An 18,530-nucleotide genomic window follows, 5' to 3' on the forward strand; every position below is an offset into this window, starting at 1 on the left:
ACCAAAGGTGCACGGAATGCTGTTACCTTCCCACCAATTTTGTTCCTATTTTTCTACTTGCATTTTTATGAGCTTTTGAACTGCTTGGTTGGTAGAAACTGGGACAAGTAACAGGAGTTCACTCTGTTACGTGGCACTAGGGATTGGAACTGATCGATAAGCTCATCATCTTAGTCACTGAGCCACCACATCCCTACGGTGGGATGACTTTTATAGTTATAAAAGACATCTCTAAAAGTGAAGACTTGTGGATAAGGATAAGAAATCAAATTTATTATACGATTGATATTCTGTTTTATTTGGGAATTTATAGGGGCACACACGGCAATTTTCCCTTCCATTCTTCTTCAAACAACTACCCCATGGGTTGTCTGTTGGTCTGAAAGAGAACGGTGACCCAAATCATCCAGTAATGGAGGAAGATAAACTTGAATCTGAATCCACCAATCCAACACTTTAACCAGTATTTCACATCACTATTACAAGATAGAATGTATTATAAAGGAATAAAATAATTGGCTTACTACTTGAAACACTACAACTATGTATTATGTTAATTCATCTGACACATAGACAAAGTTAAAAAAAACACATGTGAGTTTTCAAATTTTGAATAAATATGTACATTAATATATATATATATATATATATATATATATATATATATATATATATATATATATATATATATATATATATATATATATAAAACTAAAGTACTGCATGTGTATTTTTGCATTTAAGAGAAATAGAATATGATTATTACTAAGAAAATAACATCCATTTTGAAAATTGAAAATATGTAGGTGGTCTGTAAATATGCTATTAGATAAATATGTTATTATTAGATGTAATATACACTATAATTCCTTGATACACTTTATTTTATACAAAGTTCAACGTAAACAAAATGCCAGATACTATCTAGCTACATCAAGTGGCTATCAATCATGTTAACTACTCTCCAAAATCATGTTAAATACAAACTCCTAGACTTTGGTTTACAAATAAGATGTTTATTTGCAAGTTGGCTTTTTGTCAAAATTATCACTGGAGGGGAAAGGGAAATGAAAAAAAATAGTTCCTCTGAGCGGCTATAAGGAAGGATATCTGAATTCACAGATGATCTGTTGAAGAAGTCCAGTTACAGGTTCTTCTTCATTATGTTTTCCACATTGGAGGGTTTAATCATCATGAAGTGATCAAAATTCATTTTTTTTTTCAAAGTAGCAGCAATCTGAGAGCAGGCATCCCTTCCATAATGTTGGAGAAAGGTGAAAAGTTAAGCCTGGGTGATTACCAATCCAGCATGGCGAGTTTTGGAAGAAAAACTGCAAATAATCCTGTCACCCTTACTGAATGGCATGGGTCCCACAGAGACATTGCTGCTTTATGTTTCCATTAAAATTGAGGGATTGGGGGAAAGGGAAGATAATAAAATATCATAAGTCAAATGAAAATTGGAGACTGGCACAGCTACAAAACCATTGCTGTACTTTCAAATATATCATTTTTATGGCATGAATGAAAAATGACTAAAGGTGATTGCTATAGACTTGTGTGATTTAGTATTAGCATGAAGAGAACAAGGTAAAAACTCCAACCCAAAACTGGCAAACATATCAGCAGATACAGAATTACCAGGATTTTCACAAGATATTTTATTAGCGGGTTAAAAACATATAAAGAGCTATCCCCAATGAAGGTGAAAGCAGTGATAACTTGGTGTATATAGGAGAGAGTGTCAAATTTGTTGTTGTTATGAGGAATTTCATTGATATAGGATATTTTCAAAGGATTTCTACTTGGTTGCATTGGAAGCCTTTCAGGACGGTTTTCAAGAAACTGGGAGAATTTCTAACTTGGTTAGAACTAAATCCATCAAGTTGTATGGTTCAGGGAATTAAGCTTTGGGTAGAACAGCCATACTTAAGTTGGGACAGTTGAAGAAGCGTTGCATCAGCGGGAAGAAGTAATAAAACAGTGCCTTATTGTGTTCAAGAACACCATGGTGGGAACAGCATGGAGCTAAAGAGGGAACAGTTAGAAAGAGGTACAGAGAGACTCCATTCCATGAGAAAATAAATGCAACACAAAAGAAATTCCCATCAACATCCATTGCGTATCTATCTTATCCAGGCCACAGATTGGGTATTACCAGCTTTTCTGCAATTTAAAATATTGATCTTTAAAAAGCCTCATTGAGATTTGATAAGCAGAGCCAAAGGATGCAGTTAGGGAGGCATCAAAGGTAAAATTTTGATAAGAGATTTGGGAGAAAGATTCCTTGAAGTCAGGAATGAAGAACTACAGTAGAGTATCTGAATTCAGAGAAGTGGAATGAACATGCCACTCATTAAGGGACACAGATGAGACTAGAGGCAAAAACAATTATTAAATTTACAATTGGCACATAGCTCAATAGCTGAAGAATGATTGTTGCCTTTGTTCTTGATGAGAGCTTGCATATAAGATGCACCAATGGAAAGGAAAGTTGTATTGACTCCTGCCTCTCCACATTATGTATCTTTCATCATAATAAAGAAAGATTCTTTCTGCCATTCTTTCTGATAAAGATGAAAGACAAAAAAAAGTGAGAATGCAATCCTCCGGAGAGACACTCACAATCTCTTTGCGTAAGAAAGAGGAAGTCAGACTGGCAAACTTCCTTTAATGCCCCCCCCCCCCCGCCCAGGTTTTTGGTAATATCATTGTCATATTTTCTCCACTTGCTGATGACTATCTTCACTGTGTTCCATGGTATATCCACTGACTTGGAAATTTTTTTCTACCTTTCTCCTGACTGATATCTTCCAAATATGAGATCCCACTGATACTCATTGCAGATCATGGCTTTTGTTGGAAGAGGCAACTACATAAATGTCAGAAATATCCTACTAAACCAGCTAAACTTTATATGGCTTGATCACAGTCACTTTAACTACTGTATTTTTTGTAGTATAAGAGGCTCTGAAGTATAAGACACACCTAGCTTTTGGGGAGGAAAACAAGGGGGGGGGAATCTGCCTCTGCCTCCCAGCAATTTGCCTCCTTGCAGCAAACAGCAAACAGTACAGACGATATACACAATATACATTTTGTTAAGTTGTTAGAACAATAATAAAGCAGTTTTAAAAAATAAATCTAATAATTTGAACATTCTATAGGCATGTATAGTTATTGACTTACCTCCTTGTAGAAACAGCAAACAGCCTGTTTCAGTTTAGCCTGATCAGCACAAGAACAAAAAAATCTGCCTCTGCCTCCCAGAAATTTTCTCCTTGCAGCAAACAGCCAGTTTCACTTTCAATTTCAGCACCGGCCTCCCGATAATCAGCTGTTTCAGGCTGCAGGGATTGCCATAGCTTATTGCCGCCTCTGCAAGCCCCATTTTCCCCATTTGCTGCAAGGAAGTAAATTGCTGGGAGGCAGAGGCCAAGGGGTGGGGGCTGGTGGGTGGGCAGGGCTACATTCGATGTATAACTTGCACCCAAATTTTCACCCTCTTTTAGGGGAGAAAAGTGGGTCTTATACTCCGAAAAATACAGTAATGTCAGATAGGTTCTGACTACTGTTTACCATCAGTTTGAATATGACTAATTCTGAAGGCAGCCATATCCCTACTTATAAGACGATGTGCAGACTTACACAAGCAGGTTATTGTACATTTTTTATCTTGATCTGATTTTTTTTAATATGTCAGAAACCCAGCATTTGAACAAGGGTGTGTAGGTTTTTTTATTTCCACTGATTTTAATTCTTAGCAAATTTTGCTTCTGCTTGAAATATTGAAAATACATCTGGCAAGTAAAATGAAAATGGACAAACTTTATTCCACTAAAATTATGGCATTTCCCCTTCATATTTGATAGTATACACTTCATAATGCTTTTGAGGTGGATACTTTACTGATGGTTTTCCAACTAAGTGCTGTTGAGATTGTCTAATGGCCTATTATTGAATATTTGGACAGTAGGAGCCTGACTGAGATATCTTTATTATAATAGACCTAGAAGATGAATGTTGGAAAGGGAATTGGTTTCTGTCTTCTTCCATTATGTGAAGATTTTTAACATGGTGAAAGATTAATGACATAATGGTCACCTTGACTCAGGCATCTTCTGCTATCTTCAGCAGTACTGAAAGCCTAGAGAACTGGTGAATTATTAGCATCTTGTAGCTAGTCGACTGCTTCTTCTACTTAAAATGATTTTGAATTTCAAGGCTCAAAGACTGCACCATCATACAAATCAGCTTGCAACTGAAGGAGAATTGATTACTTGGTCCTAGCCTTGCCATAATGCAACAATACTGAAGAAGGTGGTCAGAATAGCAAAGAGGCATTTTAGTCATAATCATCTCAAAAATCAGATCAGGTGGGAAACTATACCATTTCTTTGATACAATGGCAATAATATGAATTTCTGGGCAAAGGATCTCTGAAAACATTGCATTCGCTGAAAGAGAGGACAATGATCTTAGTGGAAAAGGCTACACAGACTGGAACTCTGGATTTCAATAAAGGTGAAATGGAGATGCTGTGAATGTGCTAATCATGTTACATATAGCAAATGAAACACAGATTTAAGTGAAGAAATTAACTGAATAGACTTTCAAAAGTTGTTGCCAGTTCCATAATCAGTTTTTGTTTTATACTATCATATTTGGAAGCTACCATGAGTACATGCTTAAAAGAAAATGTACATAGGCAAACATGTCCTAAAGGAATATTTGGTGAAGAATAATGCTTGACTTTCATTAAAAGTACAGCCTCTGTCACTTAAGGCTTTTAACTATGTAGGAAAAATACCGTAATGTATTATTTTACAGGAGCTAGAAACTGACAGCCACATTCTGTGAAAAGTACAGAATAAGTTCCTACTTTATTCATTCAAAGACTTAAAAACTATTTGTCTTTTTCTCCACAATTAGCATAAAATTTGAAAAGGAAATAAGGGAAACTAGATATGTACAAATGCTGCTGAGATATTAAAAAATAACTCTTCTTGTGTTTTATTCTCACATATGATCTTATTTACAATATCAATTTTCCCTGTTTTATGGAATGAGCCACAAAATTCAGGGAGATCAAGTGTTGAACATAACATTAATAATACCATGATACTTTCCTTTAACCTAAGAGAAAACTATTTGTAAATGGTCCAGGCATGTGCACCTGAAGTTTAAACCAAACACTCTGCAAAAGGCTTAAATTGTGGACCACAACTTTACAAACAGCCACTACCATTATGATACAAACAGCTGGGTATGGCTATTTTCATTCAATCTGTGACCTTTTCTGAGTATTTGGCTGGCAAAAGATGAATAAGCTGATTCTCAAAATGGTAATCCATATTTTCTTTTTTCTTGTGTAAAATGGCCTTTTCATCTGAATTCTAACCAACAGATCCATTGCAAGTTTAATATCACATTTAAAATAATATTAAAAATAACACTGATAAGCACACTTTGGATTTAGAATTTATAAAGGTGAAGTAATATGAATTCATTAGTTTAATCAACTATGTTAATCAACAATGGGTTATATTTGTTGTTATAAAATTGTATAAATATAAGGATGGTTTTTTTCCCCCCTGTTAGGCAAAAGTAGGCCAAGCTATGATGCTTGTCTGGTACTGGTTAATATAGTGGACCAGCAGAGCCTCTAAAGTATAATTGTAGCTCTCATTACTTTAAATCATGTTCTCTTTACTATTTTAATAATACTTCATCTGTTTTCTCAATGGAAAGGGATAATATAGAAAGAACCCTGTTTGCCCATGTTGTGAGAGACTGAAGGATAAAGAATGCCAGAAGATACAAGTGAATTTTCTCTTTCGTTAGGGATGTGGTTTGACAAAGGATGTGGAAGAATTAAGCTGACAATTGAAGAAAAGATACTGAGGAGAGAATCTTACTTATTAATGAAAAAAATAAAGTGGAAATTCTAAAATAGGAAATATTTCAGCCTAACACAGAAATTTAAATCCTGTCTTCCCCTTTACTTCATTTGTTTCCCATGATTCAAGTTACATAAAAATAAGTAATATATAAGCAATGTAGCAAACTTAAAAACACACCATAAAATAATACTCTAACTTCAGTAGGAACAGTACCACCGCACCTGACACTGTTACAAGTTAAGGAAGGTGCAAGTGATGGTAGAATTGGTAGGAATAGGAGAATATATTCTGAAATGTGTTTAGTAAGTTTATACAAGACCAATGTTTTTATGTATAGACTCTGCACTCAACATGCAATTCAACATGCATTTCTGTGTTATCTTTGGCAAATATTTGTAATCACATTTTAATACTCACTCTGAAAGTCAGATCATGCGTAAGAGGAGAGGTATTGAAGTAGTCAAAAATGGAAACTTGGAAATCTGAAAGTTTAAGACCTAAAAAATAAATATATAAATAAATAAATAAGCCAATAAGAGTAATCATTCTGCAATCATATGTTGGCTAAATTTTCACCTGAATCTGATCGGTATTTTTCCTCCAGTTTCTTTTTAAAACCTTCAACTTCTTCTAAGAGTTCCTGATTTCTTGCTTCAGATTCCTTTAGTTTGCTAAATGACAAAATGGAAATACAGTGACATGTGAAATATAAGTTAACCACCACATATTTTACTGCCTCTATTCTTTGTTGAGTGGCTCTTCCAACCCTCCTAAATTTAGTTATTTTTCGTTTCCATAATAGAGGTGTTATTCATGGTTATAATTCATGGGTGTGATATACTGCTTCCAATACTAAAGACAGTTATACCAATTAAATTAAATATCAGTTGCTGAGTACCATCAGAAACAAACAAATGCCTAGAAGAGATCAGCATAAAAAAAGTCTTTAATACATGTTAAAATACATCATTACACAGGACCCAGCCCTTTCAAAAATTACCTTTCAAAGGACAGGTTGGCATCTTTCACTTTCCTTAATTCTTCTTGGACTAGCTGTTTGGCACGTATTTCAGCATCAAGAGCAGACTGTAATTCCAGCCTTGCTGACATATCCAGCTTCTGACTACGTCTCACTTTCCAGAGTGGATCCTGTTACATCAAGCAATTGTTATTTCCTCTACATTATTAATAACATCTTAAATATTAATGCTATTCAAAAATTTCACTTGTACCTACAACTATTAATGAGTGCATGTTTGATTTGAAAAGTCCTATATAATTGGGGGGAAAAATGTCAGAATAACTCTTTACAGGTACTCCTCATTCATTTAGTGACAGTTTAAAGTTACAACGACACTGAAAAACATGATTTATGGCCATTTTTCACAGTCATGACCTTTGAGGCATCCCCCACGATCATGTGATTAGAAGCTTGGTAACTGGTTCATACTTGTGGTGTCCCAAGGTCATGTTTTGCAACCTTCTGACAAGCAAAGGCAATGGGGAAGCTTATCAACTGCAGTGTTTCACTTAACAAATGTGGTAAGAAAGGTCGTAAAATGGGACAAAACTCACTTAACAACAGAAATGTTGTTATAAGTCATAAGTCAGGGGTTACCTGTATTTCTCAATCAGTTCGTATTGATTTTACATTCTTATCAGATATACATAAATGCAATCTGAAAAAAGAGAGAATGCAATGCCAGTAACACTTAACCAGGATGTTGCATTATGGACCTCTGTTAAACTTGCAGGTCTCAGGAGTACCACTCTTTCCTTGGCGTGTAATAGGTGAAACATTTTATTTCCCAATTTATTGAAAGGAGTGGAAAAGAGCAAAGGGAACATGAGATGAAACCACCTCCTGTCCTATGAAACATTGCCAAGTCTATATTCTTTTTCTTTGGGTTGTATATCATCTCCAATTCCTGCTTTTCTTGTAGCATCGAATAATATATTATTATTGTTATTCTTCCTCCAAATGTTATAATCTAGTCATTCTTCCCAAATGGATTTCAAAATAGGTAATACTTAAAATAAAAACTAAATGAAAGGAAATAAAAGCTGCCCATAAAAGTACTACAACCTTCTTTAAATAGCTACTTAATTCTTAAGGATTAAAGGATTAAATCAAATGTGATTAGTTTCAGTTTTGATTTAAAACAATGAACCAGGAATGTTGGAAAATATAAAAGGATTCATATTGAGGGAGTAACTGTCTCAAAGAAGGATGTAGAAATAGTAGAAAAAGGCATAGAATTCCAAATTGGTCAAGTGTTTCTAATCTGGAAAATAGGGTTAGTAAAAGGAGGTATAATGAAATTTAGAAAAATATGTATAATAGTGAGATAGCAGCTGATTTTTTTCTTCATCTCTCATAATAATAGAACTCAGATCTCATTCAATGAGAACTCACCAGGAGATAATTTTTAATAAAGTATAAATCCTTTATTCGATGCAAAATTCATTTGTGGAAATCATAGGCTAAAGATGTGAACACATAGATCATGAAATTATCACTCAGTGAGTATATAGGATAACTTTACGTACAGAAGCAGCATATAAAAAGGACAGACTGGGAGCAATAAGAGTAGAAAACAATTCATATCCTATTTGTGGACATCTTAAACTGTCTGCCCAAGTTGATGAATTAAATAGACTGATGATTTGAGCCATCATGGTGTTTATATGGATCTCATTTCCAATGTATCAAGGAGCTTTAGAAACACCACAACTGAATAATAAACAACCTTTTCCTCTTCTTTTAGAGAAGCAGACTCTCATTTACAGAGGCTAGCAAAAACATGCGAGAGGATTTTTCTCAGCTATAAGCACTATATCCATGCCATGGTATAGCTCAGATGATGCAATGACTCTGTTGGATTATGAGGGACATGTTTAATGCTGAACTCTTCACCCTCCTATGACATCTAAGTGGGATACCAGCAGCCATAGCTGGTAGTGATTGAATTGCAATTTAAACATCAGACATTATAAAGCTTTCCCATTAATTAATCATGTATATTTCCATGCTCACCAGTGTTCTTGATCCCAGACTAGAGCTTTTCAATGATTCAAGTTCTTCTGTCATCTTAGAAGCTAGTGCCTGAAGATAGCCACGTGCATCTTTTTCATCACTGACCCTAGTGTGTAAAGCATATTAGAAACATTATTTTACATAGGCCGTTACTTGAAAATGTTTCATATGTATTCAATCACATTAAAACATTAGTAAAACAGTTTTCAAACTATCTAAATATGGTCTTGAATGAAAACATATCATAAATTTGAAACTAGCAGAGACAAGACACTTTTTCTACCTACGATTAAACAATTTTTATCAATTCTGTGGCTCTTTTCATGCTTATAGTTTTGTTGTTTGGAATCAACATAGCAATAGCACTTAGACTTATATACCACAGTGCTTTACAACCTTCTCTAAGCAGTTTACAGAATCCACATATTGCCCCCAACAATCTGGATTTTACACCCTCAGGAAGGTGGAAGGCTGAGTCAAACTTGAGCCAGTATAAATTGAATTGCTAGCAATCGGCTGAATTATCCTGCAATATTACATTCTAATCATTGTGCCACTATGGCTCTTTCACCCTTTTTCAACTTTATTTCACTTATAATATGTTTCTTCTGCAGTGGAAACATTTATATTTCACCATACTATTGGTTAGGAATAGAACAAATTCCAAGCTCATATTTGAAATTCCTTTCGTGTTTTCAGGATGAGGAAGTCTCATTTATAATATGGCTCTTGAAATATGACCCTTTTAAATCTTTTTTTTCCTGCCCAGTGAGGCTTTCAAAGAAAGGCCCTTTCATTTCCTTCATAAAATTAAAATGAAACAAGACAAAAGCCAAAAATTACTTAAACCAACTACTTCAATCACAATGTTCAGGACTATGAGAGAGACAAGTCAAGACTATTTTTACCATATAGGCTAGCTTAGTAGTTCAAAGAAAACTTCCTCCATGGATATTATGTTTTAGAACCTTATCTTTTAGTCAAGAGGAAAACAAATATTATTAACAATATTAATAATATTAATAATTAATTAATGAAAATAATAACATGTCCCATTTAACTTGACAGTTGATCCATATTCATAAACTTGCTTTGGCAGGCAGGCACACACAAATTAGCCACTTTACTGAAGACAACAATGAAGACCCAAAGGAACTGCCTTCTGCTACAAATAGAAACTGAACCCTATATTTACGTTTCTCCCCAAGAGTTTAAATTCTTGGCCTTTTCCTCCCATCCTCCGAGTCAATAATATGAGAGTTTGTGGGCTGAAAAGACTGAGACAGTAATGGAAGGCACTGTAATCATATACAACAAAGAGACAGACGTCTGTTAATAGCTTATTTCAGTACAATTCAGTTGGAAATTTCTCTTGATGTTTCTGAAATTTCGTATTTGCTCTTTAAAATATTAACTTTAACATTAAAGGCACCATTTTATTTTTAACTCTGTACAAAACGGGAGGAGGGGGAGGGATAGGAGTATTAGGTATATTTGCTGCTATGAGTTATTTATGAAAATATTAATGAGAAGAAATATAAGGTTTTACTGCCCTGAGACAAATTCTCCACATTGGGGTCACTGAAGAATGTAATATTTTTTTCCATTCAGGCTGACTATTAAATTTATGAAGAATATTATAGTGGAGGGAATAATGAAGCTCTGTTGCAAAGGGAAAACAAATCCCTTTACTATTTTGGTTACATTATCACGTTATTTAAGAAAATATTTAAAGATTCAACACTGTTGCATCTTACTTATCTTGTACCAGGGCATTCAGAGTCTCCAAAGTAGGGCATGGGAGGAGTCACAGCTGGGTATTGTCACGGCCCATCTGCCCGGAGACTGAGATAAATCTTGAGGGCACACTCAGAACAGCTCATGTGATCGGACCGCATGGTCCGATTTTGAACAAGAGAGCGCAGGTGTGGAGAGCAGTTCCGGTCTCTGGTCGCAGAGACTGCAAGCGTCCGCGACCACCACCAGCTCAGAAGAGGACCGGGTCTGAACTCCACTGGTCATCCGGGGAGGGACACAGCATCGGGTGGTAGGCCGGATCCAACTTGAGTCGTGGATCGGCAGTGTAGGAGAACAAAGAGAGAGGAGGGGGATCGTCTAACCGTAAGTAAAGCGATGGCAGACAATCTGAGGAGTGCAGGGCTGGGCATAGCTTCCCCAAGGGGGGCAGACCCAGGAGAAGGGTCCTCCTGAGGATCCTACCCTGCAGAGAGGGACAGAGCTGCGGCACCTCCAAATCGCAGAGGGAGCACTCTAGGAAGGAAGGGAGGGTGACCAGGACGGCAGGCAGGAGAAACAGGGACATGATCAGCCCTTTCCCAGCCAGATCCCAATTCCCAGTCAGGGCCACTTCCCCAGGGGATCCTCCTGGCCTACCAGCCTCGCCACGTGGTTCCCTAACGGGGGGGGGGGGTATCTCCCTATCCCCCCCACTATCTCCAGCCCATCTTTCCAGAGCGTGAGGAAACCCCTTCGGCTGCCGTCCAAATAGCCAGCCAAGGCAGTGCCTGGCCCCACAAAGCCCTGATCCTAGCATGAATCCAGAGCTTCCAGGCTATCTCCGGCTTACCCAGAGCTCTCCCAGGGCTTCCAAGAGATCTTGGCTAGAGCCATTGCCCAGGGCATCTCCTCAAGGCATGCAGCATCAGTTTCAGGGACTTAGGAGTAAAGCAGGCCATAGTATACCTTGAGGTCATCTAGACCAACCCGGCCCTTCCACCTCCAGGGACCTAAGAGAGGATTCTCCCTCCACAGCCAGTGAGGACTCGGGGTCAGAGGAGAGGGAGATCAAGGAAGTAGATTTCTCTGACAAAGGGGAAACCCAAGCCCCCAAGGCTCCATCCATCTTGGGTCTATTCCGACCCACTCTCTTTACCTCCTTGCTACGTAAGGCTAAGACCACGGCAGACCTGGACGTTCCAGTAGCCAATCAGGACATTGCTAAGGCTGGCACGAGCGGAGGAGCTAAGAAGGGTCCCTTCCACAGACTCCAGGTGGAGAAGGAGGAAATCCCCACCCCAGATCTGTTTCTAGAGGTGCTCAAGTCACAATGGGCCCAACCAGGAACCTTTCCCACTCCTGGGAGCAATGATCGCATATTCTATAACATTAATGCTAAATTTGATCAAGTCTTGCAGGTTCCATCAGTGGATGCCCCGGTGGTAACCCTGGCATCCTCCTCGCCAGTGGTGACGGGAGACATTTCCAACTGCCTGAAACCGGAGGACAGGAATGCAGAATTAGTCATGCGCAGCCTGGAACAGCCATGTTCCAGGCGGTATTGTGGGCAATCAGGGCTGCCACAGCAGCCTCTTTTTTTAACAGGTCTACCTTGCTATGGCTGGAACAGCTCCATGACAGAACCCCAGCTTCAGATATCAGACTCCTGCAGGACATCACAAAGGTGTTGGTGGCCACCCAGTTCTTAGCGGACGCCACACTGGACGCGGTAAGATACTCTTCCAGGGCTCTAGCCTCATCAGTGGCATCCAGATGTTTGCTGTGGCTGCATAACTGGCAGACGGAGTTCCAGGCAAAGTGGCATTTGGCAGGCACAGAGTACACAGGAGGACAGCTGTTCGGTCCATCCCTGGACCCCATCGTCGTTGAGGACAAAAACAAGGGGAAGGTCCTTCCGTCCATGTCCAGATGACCGGATCACTGTTTGGCACTGTACCCCAGAAGGTCCAGTTTTTGAGCACCCGAACAGGACTTCCAACAACCAAGGTACTCTGCGCCCAGGTTCCCCAGACAAAGGGATAGACAATTTTCTAGGGACAGGTTCAGGTTCCAACAATCTAACAAGTGCCCATTTCGAGGGGGAGGCGGCCGCCCCTTCCACGGAAACAAGTAATTCGGGATCGAATCACCCTATTGGTGGCCGCCTTTCTCTATTCGTGGATCACTGGGTGGACATCACCATGGATGCTTGGGTGTTGCAAACTGTCAGGTTCGGTTTCCACCTGGAATTCCGCTCACAACTCCCGAATAGATTCTGGATCTTCTCTTCCTCCAGGAACCCGGCCAAGTGCTCTCTCATGCACAAGGCTATCCAGCATCTACTGGAGATCAGAGCGGTAGAGCTGGTACTGGAAGGAGAGAGGAAATCTGGATTCTATTCGAACCTCTTTGTGGTCCCCAAGAGCTCTGGAGGGTGGAGGGCCATCCTGGACCTTAAGTTACTCAATTTCAGGCTGGTCTACCATAGGTTCAAGATGGCCTCACTCAAGTCTATCCTAGAGGGGATTAGATAGGGGAATTTCCTAGCCTCCATTGACCCCACCGAGGCTTACTTGCACATCATGATTGCACCCGACCACCGCAAGTTCCTCAGGTTCTCCTATGGGGGCACCCATTATCAGTACAGGGCCCTTCCCTCCGGCCTAGGTTCCACCCCTAGGACATTTACCAAGATACTGGCCATGGTGGCAGCCCACCTCTGCTCCAGCCCGGTCCGGCTACACTGCTACCTTGATGACATCCTTGTATTAGCACCCTCACTAGCTCAAGCCAGAGGGGACTTAAGGCTCACCATCGCCACACTGAAATCTCTGGGGTTCTCGGTTAACCTCGAGAAGAGTCACCTGACACCCACCACCACACTCCAATATTTAGGAACCATTATTGACTTGGTGGGGGGAGATGTTTCCCTCTCAGAGGAGCGCAGGGACAGCATTGTACAAATGATCCTAGAGATTCGCAGGCTTCAATCTGTCTCTGTAGCCTTTCTTTCCAGGCTTCTTGGCAAGTTCATCTCCTGCATTGAGATAGTGCCTTGGGCCTGACTCCATGCCAGGGAGCTGCAGTAGTTCCTGCTTCCCCACCAGAGAGACGGGACAAGCGACGCAGAATTCAAGGTCAGGATGATGCCTCAGGTACACCTGTCCCTCTGCTGGTGGATGTCCCCAGCCCTGTCCAAGGGCTCCCTGTTTAGGGAGCCGGACAGACTTGTGTTAATGACAGACGCAAGCCTGTTCGGTTGGGGGGCACACCTTGATTCCCAGCTGGCCCAGGGGTGGTGGACACAGACCAACCTCCGCAAGAGCATCAACAGGTTGGAGCTCCAGGTGATCCACCTGGCCCTATGACGATTCAAGACGACAGTAGCGGGGAAACATGTCCTAGTCCTCACAGACAATGTGGCGGCCAAAGCACACATGAACAAAAGGGAGGCACCCACTCCAAGGCACTGTGTGATGAGGCAGTGAGATTGGGAAACTGGGTGGAACGGAACCTCCTATCGATCCCAGCAGAACACATCTCTGGGGTGGAGAATCACCAGAGCTCTACAATGCTCTCATTGTAGAGAAATTAGTCGATATGGAATTTATAAATTGCTTGTAAGGGTGAGAAAAAAGAGAAGACAATATTCTAACCTATTAACGTTTGCTGTTCTGTGTAATTTATAAAGTTGATCACATTCACAAAATGATACATTTCAATTATCTTCAAATTTTACTTCTGTTGAGAAGACTCCAAGTATACTTTTTTTTACTGGATCCCCAAAGGGTACATACCACTGAATGATTTCTGCAATCTGAGCTTCCCAATGGGCCACAGATTCTTTCTTTCCTGCCAAATCCTGAAGCTCATCCTCTAATTGTCTGTTTTGCGATGTCAATTTATCGACAAAGGAACAAAGCTGTGACAACAGAATGTATTAATTAGTAGTTAATTAACTTTCATACGTGTAATTTAATGTAACTTGCACCCATTCAAGCTAATTGTAAACTGCTTGCAACATGCCAGATTATGCACTGGGGGGGGGGGGGAGGAGGAGAATTGAAAAAAATCTGAATTTAAATTTGAGATTTAAAAAATGTTTCTCCTTAATCTCAATTACCTTTTCATTTTCAGTCGTTAATTTCTTGTTATCTTCAAACAACATTGTTCTCTCTCGTTCATACTTGTCTTTTAGAGTTCCCACAGCTTCTTCCATCTCACTGTGCCTAGAATTGAAGATCCCATAAATACCATTCTAAAGATTGCTAACACCTTTTTTTTCTACTTTACTTTTGGATTTCAGATACTTTTTTGAACAATTTAAAAAATAAGTTTTCAAAACACAATTGTATAGAGTACTTACTTCTCTCTTTTTGCCTTATCCAGTTTATCTTTTAATACCATGATTTCTTTTTGAAGGGCAAGCTGATGGCTTTCTATATCATGTGCCTCTTTTTTCACATTTTTTACTTCCAAGACATGGGAAGCTTCTCGCCTGACCAACTCTTCTTCATAAAATGAAATTTTATTCTGAAGCTCTGAGTTCTCCTTAGCTAGCTCTTTCTGATGCTCCTGCATGGCCATTCCTGCACCACGTCCTCCCTGCTTTACCTGCAAAAGAGCAAAAATTGTTTCTAAAAAGAGGAGGATGTAAAAGTTTATCTCTCTAATATCAAAAGTAAATATTTGATTGAACAAAGAGACAAATCAGGATGCTTCAAACATGTCGGTTAGCTCTTGGAAGCAACAAGAAATTGGAATTCCCAGAGTTCTAAGCCATAAGAATGGTGGATATTCTGTAAAAGGACCTGCTGTTTACTTTTTCCAAGGTGAGAAAACTCTATGAGAAAACATAAAGAATAGAATGACACAGGATTTATAACAGGAAACAGACTTCTAGCCTTTCCAGTGCTATGTAGATTATTAGCATGTTATGGAAAGATATTTTAGCCTAGTCATCTTATCAGCTGAACATAAGTGCCTTACTATTTTTCCTATAGCAGCACTTATGCAGTTTACCATATTTAAGTTGCCTCAGCTACATATTTTCAGTTTCAGTCACAAATGGACCTCCGTGGACCTTACTTCATAGTTAAGTGGTCAGTAAAGGGTGTGTGTGCATAAGTGCACTAAAATGCCTATCGTCTCTATCATTGTATTTTTATTCTCTTATTCTTGTTCTCATTTTTGTTTGACAAATGCCAATAAACAAATAAAAAATAATTTTTAAAGAAATCCCATAAACTACATGGCAACTTTTACATATTGTGTCGTTAGGGCCATAAGCATGGCCACCTATGTAGATCCATGTCCTCCAATGCATGATTAGGTCCAAATGATCCTATATTCATCTTTGAGTGGAAAAGGAGTTTCTACTTGAACTTGAGGCAGTAATCCATCTGTCCCCATTTCAAGAAATCATTTTTGGATTCAACATTGCTGCATAATTCTTACCTATCTTTACCCTCCCTTTTGGGAAAGAAATAATGATTGGCTTGCAGCTTCAAAAGAAACTGGATTATTTGGGCCCCTTCCAATCAAATTTCAGGCCTGGGTACAATATTGAGACAGCAATAATTAGAGGAGAGGGTGGACTTTGATATAATCTCTCATGAAATCCTTCTGTACTTGCACAGATGTTTTGGAGTGGAGAGGTGGTTATTGTGATAGTTCTGTTTCTTCTTCCAGATTAGGTTCCAATTGATGTTGATGGAGAAATCTAGCCCAAGGCCATAGTTTATTGGTTGCCCCAGGACTTGATTCTCTCCTCACACCTATTGAATATCTACACAAAGATGCTGTGTGAGGTTAATGTTGGTATGAGTTTATGTATCATCAGCACACTGATGACACCTAGCTATACATTTCAACTCTAGGCCATCCAAGAAATACTGTAAAGATTGTCTGTGTCTAGCGGCTTCGTGGGGCTTCATAGCAAGTTACATGGCTATGGATTTTCGGCTACTTGGATGTGGAAACCTTCCTTCCAATGTTGCACTGCCCTAAACAGAACCTGTAAACAAACTGAGCTCTTCCTCGCCTCTTGGCATCTGCTCAAAGAGCATATGGTATCTAATTTGGTTAGGAGGTCCTTTGAATAAATCCATCTTGTGTGCCAGTTACATCCATTCAACAGTCAAGAGGCTTTACTCACAGTTGTTCACATTATGGTCACCTCTTTGGATTTCTGTCAAATGGGCATGTTCTTGAAGACTACTTAGAAGCTACAGATACTGCCATGAGAAGTTTCATGTGTGCATCAGCCATCAGTCACCTGTGAACTTCTAGTTATAATTTAAAATGCTGGTAAACACCTATAAAACCCATCACGAGACAGAGCTGTTATTTAGACCACCGGTCTCCAATTACCCGTGTTATGATCTAATAAGGTTGGTGTGCTCTGGGTTCTGTCTATTAAACAGCCTCATATTATGGGACTTAGGAGTTATATTTTCTCTGTCACCACAGAATGTAGAACATAGAACAATAGAATTGGAAGTCTTCTAATCCAAACCCCTGTCCATGGCAGGACATCCTATACAATTCTGGACAAATGGCTATCCTGTCTCCTCTTGAAACCCTCCAGTCATGGAGTACTTACAACTTCTGGAGGTAAGTTGTTCCATTGATTAACTGTTATCACTGTCACAAAATATCTACCCTCTATGAAAGAGCATTTTCTGAAATGTCTGCACGGTCCCAACCTCTATGTGGACCACTTTTAAATACTGCTGTTGTTAACTTTTTGTTAAAATGCCTGGAGTCACATAGTGAGTTGAAATTACAACAATAAATAAAATGTAGGTAACTTGTCAAGTAATACAGTGAGGCTGGGAGCATACCACCTAATCCTACATTTTTATGGAATGTCTAATATCTGCAACTGACTATAAATGAAATGTATATGATGCCAATTTGGTTTTAGATGTTTCAATATGAATATAAAATTAATAATAATTGTATTGAGCTTCCTGATAAGCTAAATTCTAGAACAGTTTGCAACTGAAAAATGGAATATATTAAACACACAGACACATACACACACTTCTTGTTCTTCCTAAATAAAGTAAGCCTCAAGATGGTTTAATCATTCATAACATAGTCACCTTTAGTGTTTCCAGTTCATTTTCCAGCTGTTTAGTTGCTTTTTCACTACATTCTCTAAGTTTCCGCTCTTTTGATACTTCTGCTAGTGCATCATCAAGCTGTCCTTCTAGCTATAAAAAGAAAAATAAGTATAATTATAGAAACAACTTGAGCTTAGTCATTATTAATTCTACATCATCAAGAAGAACTAGCTAGTGTATAAAATCCTTGAAGTACTAAAAAATAAGCTAAAGCCCATATTAAAAACAGCAAGATTTACAGGAAAGGGAAAATAGAATGTAAAAACAGGTCACTATAAGGATACACTGAGATATCCTCATAATTTATTTCTGAAACTTAAAGAAAAATGTTTTCTCATACTTTATTTTCATTGCATTGGTTTCTACTATATTTTAATGTTTAATGTAGATTATTTTTACAGCAAATGTACACTCCAAATAAGAGGCAGATTCTATTTTGTTTTAAAAATAAGTTGTTTGATATGTAGAAAATATCAGTATAAAGAATGGAAAAATACAGTATTGTTATGATGAGATAAAAATTTTAACAAAAGTGCCTTATTATAGAGATGTGAGGTACAGTAAATAAAACTGTAACACAGGTTGCAAAAAAAATTTTCAAGAGCTGTTTTGGTTATTCCACGTAATCTTTATGTTTTTTTGGTACGCTGAATCTGAAAATAACCTCCATTTTGTCATAGGACATCACGTTTCCTGACTATTTAGGTAACTACATTAAATAAG

General features: G+C 38.6%; 1 protein-coding gene across 1 annotated transcript in view; it reads right to left on the bottom strand.

Moving 5' to 3' along the window:
• The window catches only part of CDC42BPB (CDC42 binding protein kinase beta), a 107,662-nt gene that overhangs the window by 29,822 nt on the left and 59,310 nt on the right, over window positions 1–18,530 (bottom strand). The window contains 8 exon segments of the mRNA XM_032234742.1: window positions 6,321–6,400; window positions 6,480–6,574; window positions 6,904–7,052; window positions 8,941–9,046; window positions 14,475–14,599; window positions 14,801–14,906; window positions 15,044–15,291; window positions 17,787–17,897. Of these exon segments, the coding sequence (XP_032090633.1) occupies window positions 6,321–6,400; window positions 6,480–6,574; window positions 6,904–7,052; window positions 8,941–9,046; window positions 14,475–14,599; window positions 14,801–14,906; window positions 15,044–15,291; window positions 17,787–17,897 (1,020 nt within the window).

Source organism: Thamnophis elegans, chromosome 1, assembly GCF_009769535.1.
Source record: "Thamnophis elegans isolate rThaEle1 chromosome 1, rThaEle1.pri, whole genome shotgun sequence".
Taxonomy (NCBI): domain Eukaryota; kingdom Metazoa; phylum Chordata; class Lepidosauria; order Squamata; family Colubridae; genus Thamnophis; species Thamnophis elegans.